Genomic DNA, 15,207 nt, shown 5'->3' with positions numbered 1-15,207 from the left:
CGTTACCTTCATCCAGCTCTGCCTAGGTGATGGCCATTTCCCTTCCATGGTGTGTAGCCATCCAGGGCCGGCGCAACCCATTAGGTGACCTAGGCGGTTGCCTAGAGCACTACAATTTGGGGGGTGGCGACCGCGGGGGTATTTCAGTGGCTGGACCTTCCACTGCCTCTGTGGGGGGGCGGCATTTCAGGGCAGGACCTTCCGCCGCCTAGGGCAGCAGAAAAGCTGGCAGCGCTTCTGTAGCCATCCCCATCATGGCCCCACAGCTGCCTGCAGCCACAGGCTGGGATTGTCTCTGCGCCTCCCATCCTCTCAAGGACGCTGGTTCTCTCCTGCCTGTGGAATCCCCCTCTCTCTTACCCACCTAGTGCATGCGCTGGAGTTGAGGTCGAGGCAGACCCCCCCCTTGCCACAGTGCAGGAACATCTCCCCGTGTGCCAGGTCACAAGCATGTGGCCCAGGCACCCCTCTGTCTTTATGGAGGGGTGGCAGGTCAGATGTGAGTGGTGCTGGGATTGCACGGCCAGAGTGACACTCCAGCCACAGCCGTGATTTAGTGCGGGACCCTGCTTGTGAGTGGTCGGGCCAGTCCCCTCCCCGCCCCGGATCTGCCCCCTATGGAACTTTGAGTAAGTGTGAAAACCTTTGGGGTCACATTCGCCCCCAGCAAGCCCCCTATTTGGCACCATAGGTGCCCCTGCTCCCTAATGTCCCAGCCAGTCGCTTGCTCCAGAGGGGTCAGCCAGAGCAGATTGGGCATTTTATCTTTATTTTTCTTGTAACCATTTCTGACTTTTATGTCTAATTACTTGTACTCACTTAAAATCTCTTTCTTTGTAGTTAATAAACTTCTTTTACTATTTGATCTAATCTAGTGTGTTTAAACTGAAGTGTCTGGGTAACTATTCAAAGTAACAAGCTGTCATGTTATTCCCTTAAAGGAATATTGGACTTAATATATTTGTACTGTCCATGAGTGGGCTGAGCAGTACAGGACGTACAGTTCTGGGGGGGAAACTGGGACTGGGAGCGTGTTGGGGTCACCCTGCAGTATAACCAAGGCTGGTGAGAGCTAGGGTGTAGCTGGCAGGCTGCAGTTACACACAGGTACTCAGGGAGTGGCTTGCATGCTGGAAGCCTGTTTGTGAGCACCTCAGGTGGGAGCTATTCCAGTAAGACACTATGAGGCACCTAAGGTTGCAGGGCAGGAGTGACACAGCCCCCCATTGGTCTGGACTGTGCCCCAGTATCTCACAGTGGTGCAGCGAACTCAGGAGTGTGCACAGCTTGTTATTGTAAATGAGGTTTACACCTTAAGCCCTGGTGTAGCTGCCTTAAGTGAGTGTCAAGTGTGGTGGCTTCAAACAGTCACAGAGAGATAACAGTTTGTTGTTTTCTGTTTGCTTATTTTGGGTACGGGAAATAGAAACAGGAAAGTGTAAATGTGAGCCCCAGCAAAACAGCTGCAAAGCTAGAACTGGCCAGGCTAGAGAGAGAAGAAAGAGAAAGAGCCCCTAGAAAAGAAGGACCAGGAAGCTGCCAACAAGTGAGCCTTGGATCTGCCAGAGAAAGAGGCCCTAGAGAAGGAGAAGAAGCATAATCTGGACATGATGGCAAAACATGGCCAGACCCCACCCTAACCCTAACACTAGTCTCTCCCCTGCTCAAGGCACCCTCTCTGGGACAAGTTGTGCCCTGCACAGAAGGGAACAGATTGCACTGAAGAATACCTTACCACTTTTGAAAGGTTATGAGCGGTTCATAATATTCCTGAGGACAAGAAAGACCCCACCCTGATTGCAACACACTCTGGTGAAGCTTTAAATGTATTTAATGAAATGCAGATTGAGGAAGCTTTAAGATTTTTTGAAATTTAAAAAGCTGTTTTGCAAAGGTTTAAAATTACTCCTGAAATGTATAGGTTGAAATTTAGGAATCTCAGGAAAAGTGCTGATGTAAGTCATAGAGAATATGCCTATAAAATGTGAGCCCTAATGGTAAAAGGGATGAGGATGTTTAATCTCTTTGTTCAAGAACATTACTTAAGTACATGCACTGATGAGGTTATGAATATGTTATGGGACAAATCTTTACATTCTGCAGAAGCCATGCACATGCTGGCTGACCACTTTGTGCAAGTCCAAATGTCTAATGAACACAAGCCACAGAAGGAGGAGGGTACAAACCCAGTGTAAAGGGGAGACCCTGTTTTACATCTGGGAAGGAGGGTGCTTGAAGCCCAGGAACTCACCCCCCAGAATCGCTCGCCTCCTGGAAATCCCCATCAAAACCCTGCTGTGAAGGAAGAGGATCCAGGAAGGTGTTTCCAGTGTAACTCCACTGAGAAATCAGCTAAACGCAGTCCAACCCAGGGCTTAATGCAGAAGCCCCAGAGCTCACCTGATGAGTCTTAGGAGGGCTGATCCTGAGGGTGTAGGTATGGAATTTATTAAAGTTGACAGAGGAAATAGCAAGGAGTGTGTAGGGTGGAGAGATACCGGAGCCCAGATTTCTCTGCTCTGGGGAAGTGTGGTCCAAAGACTGGCATGTTGCCTGGCCAGGAAGGGGAGCATTTGCCGGTGGGGCACATAAGATTCCTCTAGCCATGGTGCACATGGAACGGGAAGGCTTAGAAGGTGTTTGACAGCAGGTGTTTAACAGCTTTTATGTACTTGGTGGGAATGATAATTTGCACATGGCTAAGGCTATTAGTGTGGTAACCCACAGCAAAGGGGAATGTTTTGCTGGAACCCCAGAAGGGAGTGGGAAAGCCCCACAAACTGCTGGTGGGGGGAAGGGAAGGTCTCTCTAACTCCTCTGCAGTAGAATGACCAGTGTGTTTCCAGGTGTGGGAGGGGCCGAGGCTGGCCAGGGGGAGGAGATGACCCCTGTGACTGAAGAAGCTGTCCCAGATATCAGCGTTTTGCCGTTGAACAAAGGATAGATTCTATTCTAGAGAGCATAAGAGGGTGTGTCCTAGAGAGGGCCCCAATCCTGGGAAACAGGGAGAGGTTTTTTGAGAAGATGGAAGGTTGTATTGGGAGGCTTCTAGAGGAAAAACAAAAGCCCTGGGCAGCCCTATAAGCAGTTGGTTGTGGCCACCCAGCACCGTAGAGATTTAATGGTGTTAGCACATGATTGTCCCTTTGCTGGTCACTTGAGGGCACAGAGAACCTTGAAGAGGTGAAAGAAAAATGTCTACTAGACATAGACTGATGTGAGGGACTGTTGCAGGTCTTGTGCCTTGTGTCAAGAGAGAAAGAGACTTGCAGGACCCCAGAAAGCTCTCCTATAGTCGGCCTGTGATACAAGAGGCATTTCTGAGGGTAGCAATGGACATTGTGGGCCTTTTGTCATGTCCTACCCAAAGGGGGAAGAAATATATCCTGGTGGTGGGGGATTTTGTCACTAGCTGTCCTGAGTCAGTAGCTCTGCCTAACACTGAGGCAGAATCTGTTGCAAGAGCCCTTGTCACGATCTTTAGCAAAGAGATGAAAGAGATGTTACCTGACCATTGGTCAAATTTCATGTCTCAGCTATTCAGTGAATTATGGAGGTTGTGTGGGGTGAAACAAATAAATGCCACCCTGTGTCACCCAGAGACAAATGGTTTGGTAGAAAGATTCAATGGGACTCTAAAATCTATGCTGGGGATGTATGCAAATAAGAAGGTTCAAGATTGGGAGGAGTTGCTACCATATTAGCTGTTTGCTTACAGAGAGGTAGACCAAAAATCAACAGGGTCCTCCCCATTTGATCTCCTAAATGGAAGGAAAGTGAGGGGATCCCTTGATCTCATCAGAGACTCCTGGGAAAGGGACACTGAGGCAGAGCCAGTAACTGAATACATATAAAGGTTCAGGATAGAGTTAAGACGTGGTGTATTGTTCAAACTACCCTCACAGACGTTCAGGCCAGACAAAAGGCGTGCGATGATAAACTTACTTGTAAACGCTCTTTTGTGACAGGAGATTTGGCATTGGTGTTAAGCCCTGTGGGAAAAGTATAAAATGCCAAACTCTTGGGATGATACTTTGAGGTGATAGAAGTGGTAAATGAAGATACATATTATGTTAAAATGTGGGACGGCCTCATGGTAATGTCGTCCCACAGCACGTACATGTAAACAGACTTAAAGCCTTTCACAGCAGGGAAGCTACAGCAAATATCTGCTGTGTAGAAGTGGAAACTGAGGCACACCACCTCACTGATTTGATGGCTGAATGCCAAACTGACTCATCTGTGGAAATCATTGATGTCTGTAGTGAGTTATGCCAGTTGAAAGGGAAGAGGTGTTATCTGTGCTGCAAGAACACAAAGTGTTTTCTAGCAAGCCAGACGCTGAAAAACGACCACAGCCACCTCCCAGCAGCTCCTACTCAGCCACTAGCAAGGTGCAGGAACTAATTCATACAGAAACCCAAAGCATATTAGACGTGGGCGTAATTAAAGAGTCTGACCATTTTTAGTCATCACTTGTGTTCTTGGTCATTAAAAAAGACAACACTCCAAGATTTTTGTGTTTATTATAGAAAACTCAATGCTGTTTGTGATGTTCCCCTGGTGTTATCGGGACCGCAGATTTGCTAGGTCACTCCAATCCTTGACTCTGGGAACCAGCCTAACCCTGCTCTGCTGTGAGAACCCCCATTCCTGGGCTGTTCACGCACAGCCTCTAGCATGTGCCAACAGAATCATAGAATATCAGGGTTGGAAGGGACATCAGGAGGTCATCTAGTCCAACCCCCTGCTCAAAGCAGGACCAATCCCCAACTTAATCATCCCAGCCAGGGCTTCATCAAGCCTGACCTTAAAAATCTCTAAGGAAGGAGATTCCGCCACCCTCCTAGTGAAAAAGTTTTTCCTAATATCCAACCTAAACCTCCCCCACTGCAACTTGAGACCATTACTCTTTGGTCTGTCATCTGCTACCACTGAGAACAGTCTAGATCCATCCTCTTTGGAATCCCCTTTCAGGTAGTTGAAAGCAGCTATCAAATCCCTCCCCCCCCAATTCGTCTATTCTGCAGACTAAACAATCCCTGTTCCCTCAGCCTCTCCTCATAAGTCATGTGCTCCAGACTTCTAATCATTTTTGTTGCCCTCCGCTGGACTCTTCCCAATTTTTCCAGATCTTTCTTGTAATGTGGGGCCCAAAACTGGACACAGTACTCCAGATGAGGCCTCACCAATGTTGAATAGAAGGGAATGATCACGTCCCTCAATCTGCTGTCAATGCCCCTACTTATACAGCCTGAAATGCCGTTAGTCTTCTTGGCAACAAGGGCACACTGTTGACTCATATCCAGCTTCTCGTCCACTGTAACCCCTAGGTTCTTTTCTGCAGAACTGCTGCCTAGCCATTCAGTCCCTAGTCTGTAGCAGTGCATGGGATTCTTCCGTCCTCAATGTAGGACTTTGCACTTGTCCTTGTTGAACCTCATCAGATTTCTTTTGGCCCATTCCTCTAATTTGTCTAGGTCCCTCTGTATCCTATCCCTACCCTCCAGCGTATCTACCACACCTCCCAGTTTAGTGTCATCTGCAAACTTGCTGAGGGTGCAGTCCACACCATTCTCCAGATCATTAATGAAGATATTGAACAAAACCGACCCTTGGGGCACTCCGCATGATACCGGCTGCCAACTAGACATGGAGCCATTGATCACTACCAGCTGAGCCCGATGATCTAGCCAGTTTCTATCCACCTTATAGTCCATTCATCCAGCCATACTTCTTTAACTTGCTGGCAAGAATACCGTGGGAGACCGTATCAAAGCTTTGCTAAAGTCAAGGAATAACACGTCCACTGCTTTCCCCTCATCCACAGAGCCAGTTATCTCATCATAGAAGGCAATTAGGTTAGTCAGGCATGACTCGCACTTGGTGAATCCGTGTTGACTGTTCCTGACCACTTTCCTCTCCTCTAAGTGCATCAGAATTGATTCCTTGAAGACCTGCTCCATGATTTTTCCAGGGACTGAGGTGAGACTGACTGGCCTGTAGTTCCCCAGATCCTCCTTCTTCCCTTTTTTAAAGATGGGCACTACATTAGCCTTTTTCCAGTCATCCGGGACCTCCCCCGATTGCCATGAGTTTTCAAAAATAATGGCCAATGGCTCTGCAATCACATCTGCTAACTCCTTTAGCACCTTCAGATGCAGCGCATCCGGCCCCATGGACTTGTGCTCGTCCAGCTTTTCTAAATAGTCCTGAACCACTTCTTTCTCCACAGAGGGCTGGTCACCTCCTCCCCAGGCTGTGCTGCCCAGTGCAGTAGTCTGGGAGCTGACCTTGTTCGTGAAGACAGAGGCAAAAAAAGCATTGAGTACATTAGCTTTTTCCACAACCTCTGTCACTAGGTTGTCTCCCTCATTCAGTAAGGGGCCCACACTTTCCTTGATTTTCTTCTTCTTGCTAACATACCTGAAGAAACCCTTCTTGTTACTCTTAACATCTCTTGCTAGCTGCAACTCCAAGTGTGATTTGGCCTTCCTGATTTCACTCCTGCATGCCTGAGAAATATTTTTATACTCCTCCCTGATCATTTGTCCAATCTTCCACTTCTTGTAAGCTTCTTTTTTGTGTTTAAGATCAGCAAGGATTTCACTGTTAAGCCAAGCTGCTTGCCTGCCATATTTACTATTCTTTCTACAGATTGGGATGGTTTGTTCCTGCAACCTCAATAAGGATTCTTTAAAATACAGCCAGCTCTTCTGGACTCTTTTCCCCTCATGTTATTCTCTGGTCCCAGACACAACCCTAGGAACCTCCATCTTGCAGTGTCCAGTTATGCCCACTAGATGCTACAAGCTTATATGAGTTAGTTAATTTTACAAAGAAATTGATTTGTACCAGGCTTGTTATCCTAAGGGGAGTCTCTGACCTGCTTCAAACCAAATGCACTGCTTCGGGTATAATAAATAAATAGATTTATTAACAGTAATAGATTTTAAGCAATTATAAGTCAAAGCACAACAAGTCACCATAGCCCATTGCTCTCACAAGCCAGAGGCCGGGCTGAAACACTGCCCATGTAGCCCCATGTAGCCCCAGGCAGTGAGGGGACAGGTTATGTGGGGCAGGGAACGACCCTGGGGGTAAGGGGGCTATGAGGGAGCAGGGACTCCATGGCAACAGGAGGATGGGCTACTGTGGGGGAAGGGAGTCAAGGAAGATGATGGGGGTAGGCAGAGACTCTGGGGTCAGGATAACATGGCTGAGGCAGGAGGGAGATGGGGCAGGATGGGATCCCATACTCAGGATGGGCAGGGTAGATGGGGAGGGGGCTGGAGAGGAACAGACTGGTCCCCTCATGCCCAGGGGTCAGCAGAGGGTAAGTGGAGCCCCATCTCGGTCAGCCAGCACCCGGCATGTCTGTGTGCTTGGAGGCAGGATTTTCACCCCAAGGAGTCACACAGCAGCTGCCGCACAGGCCAGGGCAGAGCAGGCATCAGAGCCAAATGGAGCACAGGGGCCTGGCATTCACTGCATGCATGATCGCTGGGCCCAGCTGGCTCTTCTCCGCAGGGTGAGAGACTCAGTGTTGGACCCATAGCACCTGGCAATACTGGAAGCATCTCAAGGGGCTTGGCAGCAGGCAGGGCACCAGGTCTGGGAGCAGGAGCAGGATAGGATGCAGCAGGGGCAGCAGGGAGGCTGCCTGGTGCTGGCGGCGCCGGCTGCTAAAGGGGAGTGGAAGCAGAATGGGTCAGAGGCTGGGAGATGGGTGGGAAGCAGGGTTCAGACTGGGGGGGTGCTGGGCACAGTGGGACTTCACAGGAAAAGGCTGAGATGGGGCAGGCGAGTAGGGAGAATTTCCAGGGGGTGGAGAGACACCCTAAGCTTGAGCTGGAAAGTGACACGACTTACACACGGTGAGAGACTCAGGGACTGCACCTGGGGGATGCGGGGTGGGGGACCCTTCATGGGAAAGAGCGGAGGAGAGAGTCCTCCCAAGGGAGAGGGGAAACCTGAGAGAGCAGATCCTGGGCCCGACTCTGCTCTCACGCCTGCCAGTGGGACGTCTCACTGAGCCAGACACACTCCTGAGTCCCAGCAGCCAGAATAAGACCCTGGGGTGCGGTGGGTGGCAGAGGGGAGGCGAGCGAGTGACAGAAGGAGGGAGGGAGAGAGGGGAAGGACAGGGAAGAGAACCTGTGCGAGGGGGAGGAATGGAGACGAGACCAAGGAGGAGGGACAAATATTGAACTTCCTAGGGAGAGTGGATCTAGGGGGGGAGCAGAGTCCCCAGAAGGTGTCAGTGATGGAGGGGGGACAACAAGGAGCAGAAAGGAGATGGCAAGGGATGGATTTGTACCTTGTGGCAGAAAAGATGCTGCCCATGTGCTCTGTTCCCCAGGCTGTCTGGGGACTTCTTCCAAGTGACCTGCATGCCTCCCTGGGTGGCCTCCCTTTAGACTGGCTACCTAGACAGCACCCTCCATGCCCACCCACCGTGCTGCACCTCTCCCCACGTGGAACCTGCAGCTCTCCTCTACTTAGACTGGATCCCAGGGCCACAGACCCATTTCCAGCTGCTAGCACCATGGGCTTGACCCTTCTCCCTGGGAGCCATGGCCAGCAGCTGGTTACAGGGACTCACAACAGTTCCTTCCAAACAGCTGTACGGTCCATCCGCCCAAAGGTACACAATGAGCAGCGCAAAAGGTTAACACCATGATGGGGCCACACGCCAGCTCCTCGCCTCTCCCAAAAGATGGACGAGCCCAGCTGCCTCCGCTGCATCCCGCAGGGCCTCTGCCTTCAGCCACAGCCCTGCTGCCACACAGCCTAGCTCCGGATCTGTCTGACACGCACCCCACGGCCCCGTCCTCTCTAGGCAGCCATTGTCCAATGGGTCTCTAGCCTGGGCCAAACAACTGGGTCATGTTAGGCCAGCACCTCAGGAGAGCATCTGCGCTCACTCATGGTCCAGCCATTGTCCTCCTGAAGTTGTTTAGCCTGAGCTATCTTAGCACTGACCATTGTACTGTTTCCTGCTTGATTTTTTTCCTAACAACCCCTTTGTATTCAACGCCACGCAGTCAGACAGAGTAATATTGAGCAGGTAAACTGAGGCACCTCTATTATTCATTACAAAATCATGCAGCTATTGCCCTGGTTCTCCACCCATGTTTAGGACTCTCTTATTGGGACCGTCTGTGCGATCAATCGCAGGGCCGTAGTGCAGTTCAGTGAGCATGTTCAAACCTGCTGGGCCAGAGAGGGCATGTTTCTGGACAAAACCAGCTGAGTTTAGTTTCAGTATTTTAGGAGGTCATTGCATTAAAATGTTAATATGTCAGTTATTGTGGGGTGGCGTGTGGGGAACAACTCTAGGGGGAGACAGGGCTAATGCAAACCCCGGGAAGTGTTATGAGCGCTGAAGGACTCTTTTAACCAAAGTGCCAGACAAGACTGAGCTCTTAGCTGAGTGGGTTTCCTAGGAAGTACTTGGGAGGAGGGGACGGTAACTTCTCCCCACCAGACCCAAGCTGCATTGGAGCTCATTGGCTGCTGATTACCAGTTCCCAGGGCCCCGAAATCAAAGGCTCAAGCTGCGTTTAGGAGGGGCTCAGATCCATGGGGTGGTTGGTCTGAGCTAACAGCTGTTATGAACTTGTGAACACAGGGAAACCCTCTTGGTGGGGTTTGAAGGACCTGCGCAAGCCCTTGCTGGAGTTGGGGTGAGCTCTGGTAAGCTTATCAGCAGGCGCGTAGGTTCTTGTATTGCTTTCTCTGTAATGCTTTCACCTTACAAATATCTGTGCTTGCTTAGAATGGGTTGCGTGCTAACTTAACTGCGGCAACTGCACTGTGCAGAGCCTCTGAGGAAGGAAGGCAAAGCAGCGTGCTCAGGCAGTCTGCTGAGCTGGGGCACTCCCAGTGCAGGCAGGGAGCTGTGCAGCTGGAAAGACCCCAGTCAGGAGGGAGAGAGACGTTGGTCTTTGCCCAAGAGGGGTGATGGCTGGGATCTAGAAGCCTGAGAGCGGATGCCCTTGTTGGAGGATGAGGGGGAAATACAGGTGCAATTGCCCTGAACTGAGACTCCTGGTTCTGTTACTTCTGTGCTCCATGACCAGGTCATGCCTTCCCTGGGTACCGCAGGGCACGTTAGCCCTTTGAGTTCAGCCAGTTCCCTGGGGTTTATGAATTCTCTGGCTTGCATTCTGCGGGACAACAGACTAGATGATCATAGCAATCCCTTCTGGCCTTAAAGCCTAGGGGTCTATCAAGGGCAATCTGAGGAGGGAGCAAACTTTCTTACTGAGAATATAGCTATCGACACCAGCAAGGCACTGAACATGCTGAAACAATAACCGCTTTACTGGTGCATCAACGCTGGAAAAGCAAATGAAAAAGGGAGTGGGGAGGACCCACTTTTTGCTCCTTTATGGTGGATTTCAGTCTAAGAACAAAGTTTCGGAGAAAAATCTGAGCTTCTGCACTGCCAGCCAGCCTGCCAGTGAGTGTGGGGAGCAGGCATCCACCCCAGCCAGGCAGGAGGTGGGGAGCCATAAAGCCCTCTCCCAGTCTGAGCCGATCTGAGGGGGTGGGCCTTGCGGGTTTTCCCTGGGCTTCAGTGGGCTTTGCATCAGAGAGAAAATGAAGACCCACTATGGCAACTCCTCTGGGAGCTCTGTTATTTCAAACAGAGCGCAGGGGTCTTAGGGCATGTTTGCACTCTGACCAGCAGACTGCTGTGACGCCTTGGCAGCATGGGATGCGGGAGGCTGGACAAGGTACAGGAGGCCCATGATGCCCTGGCTTCACTGCTATTATTACGTGAGCTAGCTTGGATGGTATGTCTACACATGCTCCAATCACACCCCCAGACTGCAGAGTAGCCAGATCCTTAGACATTCTTACTGCTGTCTAAGCTACTTCCCTTCAGTATGACAAGTGTCCTCTCCAGGGAGAAGAACCCACTGCAAGGCTAATAACATTGGGCTGTGTTCTGACACATGCCCAGACACAGGGGTCCAGTGGGATTTAATTAGGTTATCGTGTGTGCGTGAAATGGCAGCTGATTAGTAAAAACACACTTACCGGGACTGAACAAGAGTGCCGCAGACATCTCTGGTAGCTGGAAACCTCAAACAAGGTTTCAGTAATTAACTGCTATTTAATTAGTAAGACGATTGGCTTATTGTGCTGGGGCTTTTAGAAGTTGTGGGGAGGTCGTGGTATAGAGCAGAAGTCAGGGAAATATAGTACAAAAAAATGTTTTGTAACCCAAAAAATCCTCATGGGCTAACTGGTAAATGGACTGTGGCAGCACTACTGAATAAGTCTATCTCAAAACATGCTGATTTTAGATACCAGATCGATTTCTTTAGATTCAGTAAAATAACTCGGAAAAACAAGTCAGTATTAAAGCATATTTATTACACAACTATGTAATAAGAACAGAGCTGTTTTAATTGTGAATTTGTCTTTTAATTAAACATACAGATTCTTGCTACCAGATCTATTTTTAGTTGTGTTAAGTTTAATAAAGCAGCTTTATTATACAACTGCTTAACCGCGAGAGAGCGCTACATGGATCTGTCACATGGTCACAACTTCAGTAATTCTGCCTTCGTTGTTACTGTATGTCTATAACAGGAGCAAGCAGCCACGGTTTATTGAATTTGCAATAACTCTGAGAGATAAATTCAGAGGGTGGCGATACACATTTAAGGCATTCGGTTTTACAATGTACATCTCAGGTCTGATTCCAGCCTTAGTTTCCCTGGTAGAAACCCACAAACATCGGAGCCCAAACCTGCCAGGCCTTGATCACGCAAATAAGCACATAGGGCCAGATCCCCAAAGGTATGTAGGGGTCTAGCTCCCACTGAAGTTAGGCAATGACATGCCCTTGAGGATGTGGGCCATAGAAATCAGTGGGGCTACTCACATGAGCAGGGATTGCTCCTGTGAGTAAGACTGGCAGAATTGGTTCTCTGGCTTTGTAACTGAGACCAGAGTTTGGCCCCTACCTTCTCCAGAATTCTCTATTTGTTGCTCAAGCAAATCTACTTGGAGTGCCACATCCTGCCCTGTGCTGCCGCTGCCTCCCCTCCCCCTGCTACTAGCTCCTGGGGAGCGTGTGCTCTCATCGCTTGAACAAACCTAAGGGCTTGTCTACATGTGAAACGCTTCGGTGGCACAGCTGTGCTGCTGCAGCCCTTCAGTGTGGATACTACCTACGCCGGCAGGAGGAATTCTTCCATCGCTGTCGCCAATCCACCTCCTCAAGAGATGGTGACAAGGTTGATGGACAAATTCTTCCATTGACCTAGCACTGTCTGTACCTGGGGGTTACGTCGGCTTCACTACGTTGCTCAGGGGGGTGGATTTTTCACATCCCTGAGCAGTGTAGCTGGGTGGCTCTATAGACCAGGCCTAAGTAACCCTGATGCTTCTGCTGGCTAAAAGGCTGCATTCAGGCTGGTTTCTCCCTCACTGTATTTCTGGGATGCGTGTGAATGCCCCTGGGAAAAGCACTGGATGTGCCTGATTTCCTTAGCAGGGGAAGGCAAGGCCAGTGGAGAATCCCTCTTCTCCCAAGGGTGCTGGGGAAGGAGAGAGCAGCTGTTTGGTGAGATTTTCATTTCAATGGGAGCTGTGTGACTAAATCCCCTAGTCAGCTTTGCAAATCTTTAGCCTCTTCCTTTTCAAAACCTGTGTTATAACTTCTAAGAATATTGGGTGAAACTCTGCTGCTGCAGCTCCTTGGACATCAGTGGCATTACGGCAGGAGAGAAGTGGATCCACTGACATTCTGCTGACACCCAGGTGAGACAGACGGGTGTTACAGCTCTACATAGACCTGGGGGGTAGCTTAGCAATGCTTTTAGAGGGAGATCTGTCAAGAAAGAAAAGCCCTTGTCAAAATTAACCTGAAGCCTGTCCGAATAACCAGTGTGTTTTACCTACACAAGAAGCAGCAACAGCGACTATCTAGCCTGCCTCACCCCACAGGGTAGAAGCTTGTAAACCTACCCGTCCCCTCTTACATCTCTGGCCAAATGGATGCTGGTGATGATGGCTTGTTCCGGCTGGCGAACATGAGGCTGGACTCAGTAGTGGATGAGAAGGACAAGCCCGAGGTTTGCCTTGTCTCCTGGAAAGCACCACAGACCCGGAGCCGTTGTGGCAGCACCTGGCGTCGGAAATGGCGATCCATCAAGGCATATATGATGGGATTTACGCAGCTGTTCATGAAGGCCAAGCAAGCACTGATGGTCAGGCCCCTCCTGAGAGCCATTAATGCCCAGCAAGACAGATCTGCTCCCTGGAACATGGAGGAGAAGAAGAGGAACGCTTTAAAGGCATTGAAGGGCAGCCAGCAGCAGATGAAGGCACCAATGATTGTGAAGATGATCTGGAGGGAGTTCTTCGTCCCCTTTCCCAGCCTGATGTGGTTCAGCAGCTTGAAGGAGATGGAGCAATAGCAGAATAAGATCACTCCCAAGGGCAGGAGAAAGGTCAAGATGAGCAAAGCCAGGCTGAGCACCTGGAAGGCGACAGAGTCCTCATCCTCGCACAATTCACCAGTGGTATCCTCTGAGAGGCTGAGCTTCCGATACATCAGAGAAGGAATGCCTAGGAGGAGAGAGACAGCCCAGATGCAACCACAGGCAATGATCAGACAGTTCTTGGTCCCAGTAGACTTGGAGTCCACACGCTTCATGACCACCAGGTAACGCTCCACGCTCATGCCCATTAGAAACAGGATGCTGGAGCTGCGGTTCACAGAGATGATAAAGCTGCTGAACTTACACAGGCTTTCACCAAAGTACCACTTGTTACCATGAGCTGCTGACACTGCCCAGAGAGGCAAGGTGAGGACAAAGACCAGGTCGGCGACAGCCAGATTCAGGACAAAGGTATCCACCAGCCTCTTGCTTCCTCTCTTCTTGGCCATCAGCACAATCACCAAGAGATTGCCAATGAAACCAATGAAGAAAGTGATGAAGTAGAGGATGGGAATGTAGACACAAGCATAGGGTAGGTCCTGTGGTGGGCAGGTATCTTGGAGGGGATTATAATCCCAGTAGACAGCAGAAGATGCTTCGTAACTGACAGTCCAGGCTTCAGTTGTCATTTTACAGCTGTCTCCCCCACTGAGCAGCTCCCGTGCAATGCGAGAGTTGCTGGAGAGCGTTCTTCAGGCACTTGCACAGGGCTGGAGGAAGCACGCTAACTGCGTAGCTGACTGGGTGGTGTAATTTCAGAGTGGTTTTTTTGTTGTTCTGAAATCTTAAGGCAATATTATGAACTTCCTCTTGCCGTGAGGGCAAGAACGGCAGGGCGGAGGGTGTATCAGTGGGTGTGAACAACTCGGGGATGAGACGAGTTAGATTTAATTTTGGAAACAAAAAGTAAAGAAAAATAGAAAAAATGAAGAGTGCATGACAGAGGGCCCGTGTGGACAGTGGGGGACAGGGAGGGTTAGAATTTACAAGCAAATAAAGGCCAGAAGTTCAAAATGCCCTCAATGCTCTTCTGAAAACACCCTGCAAACACAAAACTCTTCAAGGCCCAGTTCTTTCCTCCAGCACTTACACATCTTGCAAAATGATACAAAATGGAATGAACAGCACCAGTGGGGGCAGAAGGAGATAGCCTGAAAGGTTACTTTTCCCACCTTGATTTTTACTTTGCAGAGCTCAAGAATATTATGTCCGGTGCTCCCTGCTTTTAGTTGGAGCACTGCGTGGAGGGTCTGCCTTGACTTGTGACTTTCCTTGGATCTTAACTGAAAGGGTGGGGGAGTTGAAACTTTAACAAAGGAAAGAATCTCATTAACTCCAGTGTGTTTTAGTTCACACATTTAATCAAGTTTCACTTACATGGCATCTCCGTTCACATTCCTGCCAGTACCCCAGCCATCAAAGAGCCTTACAGAAAAAACAGAACAGATAATGACAGAATTTCTTTTCGGTATTTTTAAAGCAGATATGCTTAAAAATAATTAGAAAATACCAAAAAAAATTTGAAGCAAAAAAAAAAAAACGGGCACAAGCCCAATATTTTTTGCAGGTCCCCTTTAAGCAGCTCCGTTAATTCCTCTGGCTTTGGCTGTACCTATCCCTTAGCCTTGATCCATTTTATTGTAAGCCTTGGGGCAGGTATCCTGTCTCCTTACCTGTGCATGAAGTGCTCTTGTGATGCTATATAAATAAAAGCAGCCGGTGAATGGGATTTTAAAGC

General features: G+C 49.5%; 1 protein-coding gene across 1 annotated transcript; it reads right to left on the bottom strand.

The window, feature by feature from the left end:
- Window positions 1–11,549: 11,549 nt before the first annotated feature.
- GPR25 (G protein-coupled receptor 25) lies at window positions 11,550–14,178 on the bottom strand. Its single transcript, XM_034769282.1, has one exon. The coding sequence runs from the start codon at window positions 14,096–14,098 to the stop codon at window positions 13,004–13,006; it is 1,095 nt and encodes a 364-aa protein (XP_034625173.1). The 5' UTR covers window positions 14,099–14,178; the 3' UTR covers window positions 11,550–13,003.
- Window positions 14,179–15,207: the final 1,029 nt, after the last annotated feature.

Source organism: Trachemys scripta, chromosome 4, assembly GCF_013100865.1.
Source record: "Trachemys scripta elegans isolate TJP31775 chromosome 4, CAS_Tse_1.0, whole genome shotgun sequence".
NCBI lineage: Eukaryota > Metazoa > Chordata > Testudines > Emydidae > Trachemys > Trachemys scripta.
The sequence above is the reverse complement of the archived record's forward strand: the minus strand, read 5'-3'. Positions and strand labels throughout refer to the sequence as shown.

Coding starts and splice junctions, on each gene's coding strand:
- GPR25 (XM_034769282.1), bottom strand. CDS start 14,098: ATGACAACTGAAGCCTGGACTGTCAGTTACGAAGCATCTTCTGCTGTC.